Raw genomic sequence first — 12,961 nt, 5'->3', positions numbered from 1 at the left:
GCTCCCCACCCCTGCCTAAGACCCTGGAGAGGGCAGGTGGGGCCCAGGGGGAGGGGAGGCTCTGCCAGCACGTGATCCGCCAACAGTCAGGGGCCAAGCTGTAGTTCCAAATGCCACCTTGTCTGCTGGGATGATGGTGGTGCCAGGTGGGGGGCCAGGGGCAACCGGAAGCTTGGGTGGGGGAGCTCATGCTTGACTTGGGGGAGGGAATCTCGGCCAGACCCAGGCCCCGAGGGGCAGCCAGGCCCCGGGCCATGGGCCCCATCCTAGGGAGGGCACAGGACGACCTGCAGGTCCTTGGGCAGGGAGCCGACGACTGTCTCGATGTACAGCCGCGCCCGCTTCAGCGTCGCCTCCTTCACGGGGAGCTGGTGGCCCTGTGCCCGAACCTGCAGGGGCAGCGGTGGTGAGGGGCAGGCGACCTTCACATCTGGCTGGCCGAGGCGGGGCAGGGCTGGGAGGCATCTCACCAGCCTCTCCCGAAGTTTCAGGACCAGATCCACGACCTCCACCTCGGACTTGTCCTGCATCCAGATCTCGAGGTTCTGCGGGGACAAGATGAGACCTTCCATCGCAGAGGCCCTCGCCCAGCTCTGGGCCTGTGTCCGCCCCCGCTACACTCTCCTCCGGCCCCTGCGCGGGGCTGGCACCCCTCTGCGCTCTCCCGCAGCCGAGCGCCCCCCTCACCGCCTCACAGATGGCCTCGAGGTGCAGGGCCTCCAGCTTCTGGGCCATCTCTTTGTGCCGCTGTCGGTACCAGCCATCAAAATGGGGGGACTTGAAAAACCGCCTGTGGGGGGCAAGGGGCAGCAGGTGTGGGCTGACGCTGTGTGTTGAGGGATGGGCATGGCCACCAGCAGCAGGGGCCCCAGGACCCTACCTACTGTCCACCCACCTGTAGAGGCCCAGCCAGTCGCCCTTGAGGAGGCAGGTGAGCTGGGGCCCTGAGCGCTCCAGGCTACGCAGGAAGTCATCCTGGCGGAAGGGGTGGATCTGGGGAGGGGTCTGAGACAGGGGCTGGGTGAGCCTGGGTGCTGGGGGGGGGGGGCACAGCCTCGCAGGCCCCGCACCTTGGCTGGTCAGGACCTTCCCCAGGGCACTTGGCGGACGGACCCCTTGTGTGTCCCCCAGCCCCCACCCTGTAGGGACAGATCCCAGGGTGACCCTTCCCAGAGAAGAGGGCCTCGAGCCCCTCCCCCATCCGTATGGCCCGCATTTCTCTTCCCTCTGAGGGCCACCTGCGGGTGTGGGGATGGGCTGGCCCCAGGGGCTCCTGCACACCCACGAGAGGGTCGGCATAGGGCCCATCCTCCCAGCCCCTCCCTGGACCACACCTTCCAGGGCGTGATGCTCTTCGGCAGGGGCATGAGGCTGGCCATGTAGTGCTCCTGGGGGGGAAGGGAGTGAGTCTGAGTCTGGGCCGCGGCCTGCTGCCTGCCCCTCCAGCCCGGCGCCCTCCTGCCCACCGGCCAGGCCTCACCAGAGGGATGATGAAGCTCTGCGTGAGCTCCAGGAGGTGCTGCCTCAGCACTGCAGTCTGCACGTCCGAAGGCCGCTTCTTCTGCAGGCCCTGGGGGGCGGGGGCGAGCGCTGAGCCACAGCAGGCCGCTGTGCCCCCTTCACACACCGAGCCCGGCCTCCCCGCCCCCGGAGCGCCCCCCAGCAGTACCCTAAGCAGTCGTCTGAGCAGGGCCTTGTCTCGGTGGAGGTAGGTCGTGTGCGCAGTGTAGAGGCCTGGGGAGGGCAGAATGGCAGCGCGCTCTCCTCGGGGGCAGGGCACCCCCTTCAGCTGTGCCAGCACATCTGTCCGTGCCAGCACATCTGTCCGCCCCACCCCGCCCCAAGGTGTGTCTCTGGGTCCCGCGAGGAGAGGAGGGGCACAGACCTGGCTTGGTGTCCAGGGTCTTCAGCCTTGAGGGCTTTTTCAGTTTGATCTGCTTGGGAAGGTCCCCTACGAGACACGCCCCATGGCCGGGCCTCAGGGTCTTGGTTCTGCCTCCGCAGGCTCAGACCCGGCGAGGCCCCGCGTTCCCAGGACCCTTGGGTGGAGGCTGGGGACCTCACCTGGCATCTTGGGCTCCCCGATGCGGAGGACGTGGGGCCAGTGCTGGAGCGTTTTGATAAAGAAAGGGTTTGTGACTCCCAGGACCACGCTTGGTCTAGAGAGAGAGAGAGAGAGAGAGAGAGGGAGGGAGGGAGGGAGGAGAGGCAGACGCAGGCGGAGGGCGCAGGGTGCAGGGCGGGCAGGGCGGCACTTACGGGGCCTGCGTGCGTGTTGTGAACTCCTTGAACTCGCTATCGTGGACGGTGAAGTAGGGGCGGTAGTCGCAGCAGAACTTGAGGGGCTGCAGGCAGCTGTGGGGAGGGACCCGTAGGGACAGTCAGTTCGCAGGGCTGGTCCGGGGCCCCCGGCCCCTCGCGTTGCCGCCCGACCCACCTGGTCAAGGCCAGCACCACCTCCGAGGACACTGCGGGCGAGGGCGCCAGGACCAGCAGGGGCTCCCCAAGAAGCATGAGCTCCCACAGCAGCTGCACATGGGCCAGCATGGGCCGGAAGCACCTGGGCCGGCGGGGGCGTTGGGGAGGCCGGGTGGGAGGCTCCCCAGCTTGCCCACCTGCCCCGACCCAGGCCCAGGCAGGCCCTGTCTGGGTGAAGGCTGGGCCTCACTCCAGAGGAAGGCGGCCGTGAGGCCTTGTGAAGATGCCTGGCCTCGCGCCCCCGCCATGCCTGAAACCGACAGCCCTGGCTCCCGCTGGGCCCAGCACAGGGCCAGAGGGTCTCCAAAGGTGGGGTCCTCTGCTGGCCCCCCAGAGAGGGCCCCTCTGGCAGCATCTCCCACCACAGCTGCTCCCTTCCCTGCACCTGCCTGCCAGGACCTGACTTCCTGCCCACGGTGCTCACTTCCTCTGGGGGCAGACATCGGGGCACCGGGCTCCTCTTCTGCGGACTCTCCCTCTCAGAACGGGCAGGGGGTTAACTCCTGATGTCCCCCAGCGCCCCCACCCCGTGGGATCACTCATCACCTACCGGGGCAGCAGGTGGTGGCCTGCCAGGCTCACCTGAACAGGTCCAGCTCATGGACACTGGTGAGGACGACCGGGGCTGGCAGCAGGTTCTGAGAGGAAGGGGGGGTGGTGTCAGGCCAGGGGGAGGATGGCGCCTCACAAGCCCCGAGCAGCACAGGTCATCCCGGGAGAGTCCCGGGGGCCGCAGTCCCTACCCACGTGCCTCCCGGCGCCCCACAGCCCTGCACGGATACGGAGGCCCCTGTGTCTGGGGTCTGGCCACCCCCCAGCAGGTGAGGTGGGGAGGCCCAGGCAGGTGGGAGGGTTGAGGGTTGAGGCAGGTATGGGGCCGTCAGCCTGGGAGCAGGGCGCCCACCTTGTGGCTGCACTGCTTTGGAGGACCGGATTCAGGCTTGTCTGCACTGGATGGGATGTACACCTATGGATGAAGGAAGCAGCTGCCGATGGGGCCGGGTGGCGTGTCGACACGCACTGGGGCCATCCCACCCCAGCCAGCCAGCCCCTCACCTGGAGGACGACTCCCATGACAGGCAGGTTCAAGGTCTGCCCCGGCACAGGGGCCGGCCACTGGTCAATCTCATTGCAGACTGTGAACACAGGTGGCCCGCGTCAGAAGCCTGTCCTGGAGGAAGCTGCCCGCCGGAGCCACCAGGAGCTACAGCTGGGATGATGACGAGGCAGCTCTGGTAGCGCCTGCTGGCCACTCACCCGCTTCCAGGCAGGGCGCCAGCTTGTCGAAGTACTCGGGGGCGACCAGGCTCAGCAGCGCCTGGAACAGCCGGACGAAGGGCAGGCGGGACACCAGCACCAGAGACTGCAGGGCCCAGGGCCGGTGAGATGTCGCCCCAGCCCCTTGGGACCCTGCAGGGACCCCTGAGGCCCGGCTCATCCAGGGTTGCCCAGGGCAGGGTGTCCCACCGACTTCCCAGGAATGGCCTGACGTGGGACTCCAGGCTATTAGAAAACCCCAGGTGCAGCAGGGCAGGGCTGGACCCCAGGCCTTCAGAGGGAAATGCATGTGGCCAGGATCATGGCATGGTCTCCCTGGGGCTCAAGCAGCCTTTGCTTTTGGTGTCTGAACTCAAGACTGAAGTCGTCCTAATCTTGAAAGTGTGACGAGGGCCCCCCTCCTCCCTCAGCGAGGAGCAGGGAGGCCTGGGCTAGAGCCGGGGCTGGGCGAGGGAGGGGCAGCGGAGCCTGTTCTCCAGAGGCCGCCCCCGCCCCCAAGTGGCACGGTGGCCCCCGCCCAGGGCCAAGTGGCTAGGGCTGCGGAGGGGTGGGTGCTCCTGGAGGCTCAGGACCCCCACCCCCCAGACCGTCAGCCTCTCCCGATGGCTGCTGGCCCCCAACTCTCAGCGGGGCCACCCCAGAGCAACCAGCTGCTCACCTTCTGGAAGTAGCCCCTCTTCACAGAGCTGTCCTTCACCTGCCTGAAGTACACGTAGCCAAAGTAGTGTGCGGGCTCCCTCTGGAAGGAGGGGTATCGGCCAGGCCACGCCCACTGCTCACCTCCCACCCGCCCCCTCGGACCCCCACGCAGGCTGCTGCGTGCTCTCCCCAGACCGGGGTCTGCCTGGGAGTCACGGCCCGGAAGGCAGGCAACCGCTCTCCAGGGACATCTCCGCAGACACAGTGGTGAGCGGTTCAGGGTCCCAAGAGCACCGGCCTCTGCACACCGAGCCACGCCCTGGCGCACACGTGGAGCACAGGAAAAGCCCCAGGGACCCTGGCAAGTCCTCAGAAGCGCTGGCCCACCCCCAGTCGAGGCTGGGGTGCCGGGCCTGGCCTGCGGCAGTTGGAGACCCTGCTGGCTGGGGCTGGCCAGGCGTCTTGAAGGGCTGCTCACACCCGCCTGACCCTGGCCTGCAGGGGCAGGGGAGGAGCACTGGAGAGGCAGCCCGGCTCACCTGCAGAGACACGGGGGCCCCACTGTCACAGCGCCTGTCATCCGTGTGCCAGGGGCGCCTCTGCCCTCCACACTGACGAATGCGGAAGCAGAACTGAGTATCCCCGAGGCAGCCTGGGGAAGAGGTGGTCCCCTCACGCTGTGTCCGGGTTGGGCTGGAGCCTCTCCTGCCAGCATGTGGGGTGGGGGGCCAGAAAGGGGGCGAAGCCCCTGCCGGGCTGCAAATGCCTCAGAAAAGCCCAGCCCTCCGGCTCTGTGTCTCCCAACAGAGGTCCCCGTGTCTAGATTCCTGCACCTAAGGGTTTAAACTCAGCACACAGAGAAGCACAGCCACAGCCCCGCAGCGTGTGCACTGTGGGCAAGCAAGCACAGGCCGGGGGCTTGTGTGGCCCGGCATAGCCTGCCCAGGGCGGAAAACCAGGCTGACCCGGCCGGACACCCGAGCCCTGGAGAGGAGCCGAGGCCAGGACCCAGCTCCTGGTGACCCCTCTGCTGGGGTGAAGGAGACCAGACCCCACTGCCCAGAGACACCTCTTTCCGCGGGAACCGGGGAAACCGGCTGCCGCGGCGTGGGGCTCCGGCTGTCTCCCTGGAGCCGGAAGGGGGACCGGTGCTTACAGGCTGTGCAGGCCTGGCCGCAGGGGCTCTTGGGCAGCCTCATCTCCCTCCTTCTTCTTCTCCCCACAGCCCCAGAGAGACACCCAGACCGGGGCGAGGCGGGGTGGCCTACCTGAGTGGGAGTCGGGAAAGGACAGGTAGCAGATGCTGCTTTTCTGAAACACAGGAAAGCCAGTGAGGGCCTGCTCCCCAGGTGAGGTCTGCTCCTGAGAGGGCTGGGACCCACCTCCTTGTCGGTGAGCTGGAAGTCGCTGGGGTACACCAGCTGTGGGGGACACAGAGTACTCGGTGACATGGGCTTGGCAGGCTTGGTGCTGGGCTGCAAGTGTGTCCCCCCCACCCCAGCACTGTCAGACCCTCTGGCTCTCCCCCACCTCTGGCTCCCTGCTGACCCCTCCTCCTCTCTTCAGGGCTCCAGCGCCCTGCCCTGCCTCCCCAGGCCCCTCTCGGCCCGAGGCCACTCCTGGCCCCCATCCTTCCCTTTTCTCGGCCAGTGCACAACTGGGTGAGCTCCTGGACTCCCTTCTCACACCCCTCGCCCTCAAGGTCACTCGCCCAGACTGGGCTTCCCTGCCCCATGTCCCGACAGTCTGTCCCCATAGCCTCCTCTCTCGCCTAGAGCGGATGCAGGGCCTTGCCTCCTGGCCCCCACCTCCTGTACCCTCTCAGCGCTCCGAACCCAACCCGACCCAGCCAGAGGGTCTTAGGCTCTGCGGCTCCTCTGGGCCTCCTCTCCCAGACGGCCTGGCCAGCCTCCCCATCCCGTCTTAACTCGGATGTTGCCTGACACTGGCACCCCTGCCTCTGAGCATCTTCACTCCAAACCCTGCTCGTCAGGGGTCCGGGAGCTTCTGGCCTGCTCCCCGCTTGGAGTGTGACCCCTGGAGCACCCAGGCCCCTGGAGTGTATGGTGAGCGTGACCAGCTGGACAGGCTCTACCTGGGAGACAGGCCACACTCTAGGGGAGCCAGTAGCCCTGTACACAGGCAAATGGCCAGAATGGATTTCTTTGCAGGAAAGGAAAAAGGCAGCGAACCTCCAGAGCCCTCACTCCCTGCAGGCCCCCAAGTGTCTCCTGGGGACCTGGTGCGCCTTGGGCATCACTGCTGCCCTGGCCCGTGCTCAGGTGCAGCAGGATGGCTCTCCCAGGAAGCGGCTATGCCGGGAGCCAGGAGCTGAGGGCCTGCATGCGTGGCCCCCTCCTTACTCTGTCGGCCAAACTCCCATGCGGAGGAGGACTTGGGTTTTGGTTGACAGGAGGCTTCCTCTGGGGTGTGCCCTGAACCCCCAGATGGCAGGGCACTGTGCCCTGGGACTCGCACTGTTGTAGTAATGTAGCTTCTGTCTTTGCTGCTCTGGGCTGGCTGCTCTGGGCTGGCTGCTCTGGGCTGGCTGCTCTGGGCCTACTCTGCCTCCCACGCTGCCGCCAAGCGTCCTAAGGACAGGGACCATGTCCCAGGTGCCTCCCAGCCCCTGGCAGGGTAGGCCCTCACCAGATACTGCACAGCCACACCCTGTTTATCACATCTGCTTTATTGTGCTTCACGGATGTTGCATTGTTTACAAAATAAAGGTTTGTAGCAACCCTACAGGTGCCATTTTTCCATCAACACTTGCTCACTTTGTATCTCTGCATCATATTCTCGTAATTTTCACAACATCTCAAACTTTTTCATTTTTATCTTTGTTACAAGGTATCTACATTGTTTTTTAAGATATAATGGTGTTTCTTGCATACTTAATAGACTCCAGTCTAGCGTAACCATAACTTTTATATGCGCTGGGAAACCAGCAAATCTGTGTGACTTGCTTTTCTGCAGTGCTCTGGAACCGAACCTGCAACATCTCCAAGGTGTGCCTGTATTTGTGGAGTGCGGGAAAACATGTCTCCAAAGAATAATGGAACAGGTGGGGCATGTGGAAATCTCAAGATGTCAGCTAAGGAGGCACCAAGAAGGAAGGGCCAAGAGGACGGAGGGGAGCCAGCCAAACAGTATTTGTCTGTGGGGCGGACCCACAGAGGTACCTTGAGATGGCTCCAAGAGAGGAGGGGCCGCAGGACCACTCGGGCCCCTGCGTGTCCTTGTTGGGAAGGGCAGAGGAAAGGCGGGTGCCTGGCAGCTGGCAGGGCCACGATGGGCCCTTGGAGCTGAGGTCAGGGGTCTGAATCTGGTCTGGAGCTGAGGTCAGGGGTCTGAATCTGGTCTGCAGTCACAGGAGTTTTGTAGCATCTGAGCAGGCTCCACAGCCATGCCCAGGGCTCCAAGTTCACTGTTCACAAGCTGGGAGCAGAGATGGAGGGACGGCCCTGCCTGACTGAGGAGAGGAATGGAGCGGACTCTCAGAGAGGGGCAGAGGGCGAGGGTCTGCTGCACCATGAACCCTGTCCCCTGGAACCACAGGGGTCTTGTCCTTTCCACGGGAGCCAGTCTGCAGGGGCTGCAGCTCCTGTAACCCAGTCGCCCCTGAGGAAGACAGATGCAGCGAGCCTCGCCTTGCTGGAGAAGGTACGTCTAGGAAAGTGCTTCCTGAAGGGTGGTGTGGGTGCCCTAGGCTCCCAGAGGCCGAAGCTGCCTTTTTCACTCTCTTCTCACTGTGTGCAGTGTGGCTTCCAGAGGCTGTGACACAGGCCATCAAGGGGAACTGACTGAAGCTGACGTGAAGATACAGCTGCCTTCTATTTGGCCTTTAAAAAGGGACGTAAAAGTGTCAAATAATGCCATTCTCCTCACTGAATTTGTTTCTGAAAATGGTTGTTTTTGTGGAAATAGATATATTTTTAAAGTAAGTAAATAAATATTTATTTATTTTTGGCTGCGTTGGGTCTTTGTTGCTGTGCGTGGGCTCTCTCTAGTTGCGGCAAGTGGGGGCTACTCTTTGTTGCAGTACACAGGCTTCTTCTCATTGCGGTGGCTTCTCTCGTTTACACATGGTATCCGTTGTTTTTTTAAATGGATTAATAAGCATTTAAAATTTTTCTGTTTTAACTTCTAGTATAGGAAACCTCGATAGATATGACGCACATAAAAAGCCCCTTGGGGCCCTCAGTACTTTTGAAGACTAAAAGGGTCCTGAGACTGGGCAGTGCAGGAGCTGCAGCTGGGAGGATGTGGACACCTCGGGGAGGAGGGACGCTCTGGGCCCCGGGCCGCGGTTCACTGCATGGGCTTCTTGGGTCAGCGGGGATACCAAGAGGAGAGTTTCCAAGGGCTGAGGCAGCAGAGCCAGGCCCTTTGCTCAGCTGATGTGCACAGCCTTGCCCACTCTCCCCTCATGTCTGATCCCTGCCTCGCCTGCAGGCTCCAGTGCACCCACGTGGGTGGGACCCCCTCAACATACCCTATGCGCTCTAGGGGGTCCTGAACCCCTTACTCTCTGCGTCTCTAGCACAGAACGTGAACTCCTGGTGGGCAGGGCCCTGTCATCGCATTCAGCTCTGTGTCCATGTGTCCAGCACCAGTACTGTGGGGCCTGGCTGGTGGCAGCTGCCCAATACTTGATTTATTGAATGAGTGAATGGTTGGCTCCTTGCCTTTGCTTTCGTTGGCTTTTTTGGGGGAGGGGTTACCTGAAACAGCCCCCTCTCCCCTGCCCGGCTGCCTCCTTCTCATCCTCCAAGATATGGCCAAACCCCCATTCCTTCCTCTGAGCTGCGTCTGTCCACGGAGTCTCCGTGATCCATGAGCTCCTGGAAGGCAGTCCCTGGGTCTTCCATCATGTCCCAGTGCCAAGCACAGTGCCAGCCAGAGCCTCTGTGGTGCTCGGCCAGGCCAAGCCCGGAATAAGCGAGCGCAGGGCAGATGCTCCATGAGTGATTGTGGACGCAGCTGAAATGACCGCTGATCTTCCTCATGATTTCCAGGGGAGAGGAAGAAAGATAAGATGCAAACCTGATGAGCGTCGTGTGGTTGCACTGCCTGACTCCTGCACAGACTTGATGATTAGGAGGGGCCGTGGGTCCCCCCAACACTCCCTCCCTGAGCTATACAGCCTCAGCAAAGCTCAGAAGCCCAAGCACATGGAGCCTTTAACAGTTCTTGCCTGAATAGTCAAGTCCTAGAAAATTATACATAAGAATGCCTTAAGGAAACAGTAGACCCTCTTGTGATTTTACTGGGAACAATTTGGGCACCAGCAGGAATGTGGGCTCTGTGACGTCAGGCAAATCACCTCACCTCTCTGTGCTCAGGTCCCTGCGTCAAGCTAATTTGGTGCACCGCGTGGGGACAGGTGCGGTGGAATGGGGTCTCCACAGCGAGCTGGGCAGTGTCAGCCCTTGCTGTTTGTTACGACTTGGGCTTCCCACAGCCTCGTGGAGTTCAGCAAGGCCTTGGAAAACACCCTCTCCCCCTGACGCTGGCTTTCCAACGATGGCTGATCAGCCTCATCTCAGCCAACTGCAGTCACGGATGCGCCACCTCCCGGGTTCTCAGGAAGTTCCTTCTGACAGCGTGCTGAAGCGTACCTCACAGCCTCCCCTGCCCTGGTCAGCTCCGTGGTCTATGTCATGGCCTTCAGGGCCTGGAGAAGACCGTCCCCCCAGGCCTGCATTACTACAGAAGGCCTTCCTCCCTGAGTCTGTCATGCTTTCATCTACACCCACGCGGGTGGGGGTAGGGAAGAGCCTTGCAGATAGTGGGGACATCCCAGGCTGGGGGGGGGGGGGGCTGGGGGCAAAGTCTGTGAACAGAAAGATGGCTCTTGGGTCTGGTTGTGACCCGCAAAGGGTCTGGATCAGACTCTAAGTGAACAAGGAGGTTTCCAAAGATTTAAGCAAGAGAGCCACAAATATTGGACTGGGGGGTACAGTGGCAGTGGTAATGAACCTGACAGCCCTGCTGTAGGTGGAGCTGTCAGCCTTGTTCCCGGATGGGATGTGGGGTGGAGGGAGGGGAGGAGTCAAGGGTGACCCCTGGGATTTTGGCTGGAGTAAATGAGAGGAGAAGGTATCATAGTGTGGGAAAGGAGGGGGAGAGGAAGGGAGAGGAGACAGCTTTTTACTGGGAGAAAAATCAAGAGTACCACTTTGGGTATCCGAAGTGCAGGGCTCTTCGCTCCTCCACCCCAAAGGGCGGTCTTGGCAACTTAACTTTTTTTCTTCTGCTTGGGAGCGCACCTTTCAGAAAGTGACAGGTGCAGGGTTTCTGAGGAGGAAGAGAACACCTGGGGGGTCTGTCTGCCCGAGGTTACCTCACCTGCGGAGGGATTCCCGCCGCCCCTCGGCGATGCCTGAGCCACACTAGCCGGCGGCGACAGAGCAGGGCCCGCCCTCCCCGGCCTCCCCCCGGCCCGCTGCCCCCCTCACCTCCAGCGCCTGGCCCAGCTCCAGGTCGAAGGTGACCACACACACGCACTCCAGCCAGGCCGAGAAGCGTGCCCAGGGTGCCCCCGGAGCCCGCGCTCCGCAGGACGGCGCGCCGAGGCGGCCGCGAGCCCGGTGGGGCCCGGCGCCCGACCCCTGGTCCATGGCCCCTGCTACTGAGAACGGCCGCGCGTTGCCGGGGGAACGGCCCGAGGCGTTGCCGGGGGAACGGACTGGAGGCGGTGGCCTGGGCGAGCCCGGACGGCTCCGCGGAGCAGTCGAGCGGCCGTCTCAGACCAGAATGGCTCGGACTCGGCCTCGCACGCCCCTGGCGGCCGGAGGACAGCCGTGCGGTGGAGCGGCGCGGAACCCACCAAAGAGAAGGGACCGCGCGGGCCAGAGCGGCCCCAAGCCTGGAGGAGGGACTTCCAGCGGGGCGTGTGAGCCCGGCGGAAGACGGGTTAAGGCGGGGTCGCGGTTCCCGGGGACCCCGTGAGGACAGGCGAAGTAGAGACTTGCGGGTACCTTACCCGGCCAGCTTTCCTAACCGCATTTCGTCGTTACGAGCTCCCATTCTACCAACTATCACACACAGTTTCCAGCGATTCTGGGAGTCCCTCGAGTTTTCTCCTTTGGGTCGCCTCCGGGTATGGGGTCCTGCAGAGAGCTGTCACGTCCGGGGTTCGTGTCTGACCACTGGGGCACCTTTGTTTCCAATGACTGGTCGTCAGTGCGTGCAGACCCGCCCGCGCCAGTCCCTTCCTCGCCTCTTGCGTCCAGCGTTCTTCCAGATATTTCCGGGCCCCCTCTTGGGCTGCCTTGCACACTGTCCCAGACCCGTCTGTCGAAACCAGACACAGCGTATAACACACATAATTCGAGCCACCTGTGCTGTTTTATTTTCTGCTGCGGCGGCGAAGTGTGGCTGGGGGGAGGGGGGCAAGCGCCCCTCCCTCTTTGACGTCGCATCTGCCTCCAGCATTCCTCTTGGCAGAGCCAGGCACCAGCCCTTGCTCCTCGAAATGTGGCCGCAGAGTCCCCCCCACCCCCAGCCCCCAGCATCACACAGCCGATCATGGAAGGGCGACTTTGGAGCTGAGACAATAAGTTAACTGACACGCTATATATATTTTACTTTTTTTTTTTTTAAATTAAAGCTCCCCACTCCAAAGTTAGGCTAGGCTAGGCTAGGTTGAAGTAACAACCCTTGATCAAGTCTTAAGCAGGTTTTTCACTGTGCATGGACTGGTGGGAGAGTCAGGTGGCTCTCCTTGACTTACCTCTGGAACACATGGCCTCCTAGGTCATTGGCAGTGGAAAAGGGTTTAATGGAGGCCTGCTAGCTATTAATTGCGTTGGCCGACAACTGATATCTACAGAACTTCTGCCTACAGTCCATAGGCCAAAATGAGTCAGAGAAGGCAATGCAATAAGGGAATAAGATAGAGAAACTGGTAGTTGCCACACTGCTGGCTTTGAAGATGGAGGAAGGCACCATGAACCAAGGAATGCAGGCAGCCTCCAGAAGCTAGAACAGGCAAGGAAACGATTCTCCCCTAGAGCCTCCAGAAGGAATGCAGTTCTGCTGACACCTTGATTTAAGCCCCGTAAGACTCATTTCAGATTTCTGACTTCCAGAACTGTAAGATAATAAGTGTGCATTGTTTAAAGCCGCTAAGTTTGTGGTAATTGTGCTAATACGTACAATATGCAGCCTATTCTGTCTGGTTTCTTGCATTTAGCATAATATTTTTGAAGTTTATCCATGTTGTATATATCAATAGTTTGTTCCTTTATATGAATAGTAGTTCATTGTCTGGATACGTGACATTTTCTTTAACCTTTCACAGTGGAATTATTTAAAGAAACCTCAGTTGAAGATGGAGCCAGGACAGGTCGTTAGGGTGTTCTGTCATGCCCACCGTGCATCCGCAATTACCAGAAACAGGAAGACAGGTGCCTCTACTCTCTCTCCAACAGGAGGAAGAAATCCCTCCAGCCCAAGGACATCCCAGCCAATCAGAGATTGTCACAGCCCAAACAATGGGAAGCCTCCAGGCTCCTCCAGCGGCCTCTGGTTAACACAGTACCTCCCAACTGACCCCTTT

The 12,961-nt window shown here is 61.5% G+C and overlaps 1 protein-coding gene across 1 annotated transcript; it reads right to left on the bottom strand.

The window, feature by feature from the left end:
• Positions 1 to 266: 266 nt before the first annotated feature.
• Positions 267 to 11,018, bottom strand: DENND6B (DENN domain containing 6B). The gene is made up of 20 exons (XM_065887618.1): positions 10,857 to 11,018; positions 5,778 to 5,816; positions 5,664 to 5,706; positions 4,935 to 5,047; positions 4,415 to 4,495; positions 3,736 to 3,841; positions 3,535 to 3,614; positions 3,383 to 3,445; positions 3,061 to 3,116; positions 2,438 to 2,560; positions 2,260 to 2,355; positions 2,065 to 2,159; positions 1,886 to 1,951; positions 1,670 to 1,734; positions 1,481 to 1,570; positions 1,335 to 1,388; positions 896 to 1,005; positions 688 to 790; positions 471 to 545; positions 267 to 389 (listed from the first exon to the last, which is right to left on the bottom strand). Exons 1-20 carry the CDS (start codon positions 11,016 to 11,018, stop codon positions 267 to 269), a joined length of 1,743 nt encoding a protein of 580 aa, XP_065743690.1.
• Positions 11,019 to 12,961: the final 1,943 nt, after the last annotated feature.

The sequence above is a fragment of the Phocoena phocoena genome, chromosome 11 (genome assembly GCF_963924675.1).
Source record: "Phocoena phocoena chromosome 11, mPhoPho1.1, whole genome shotgun sequence".
Classification (NCBI taxonomy): domain Eukaryota; kingdom Metazoa; phylum Chordata; class Mammalia; order Artiodactyla; family Phocoenidae; genus Phocoena; species Phocoena phocoena.
Note: the sequence above shows the minus strand (reverse complement) of the source record. Positions and strands in the feature narration are given on the sequence as shown.

Coding starts and splice junctions, on each gene's coding strand:
- DENND6B (XM_065887618.1), bottom strand. CDS start 11,018: ATGGACCAGGGGTCGGGCGCCGGGCCCCACCGGGCTCGCGGCCGCCTC. Junction 3,842..4,414: donor AGAGGGGCTACTTCCAGAAG/GTGAGCAGCTGG, acceptor TGGGCCCTGCAG/TCTCTGGTGCTGGTGTCCCG. Junction 546..687: donor TCGAGGCCATCTGTGAGGCG/GTGAGGGGGGCG, acceptor TTGTCCCCGCAG/AACCTCGAGATCTGGATGCA.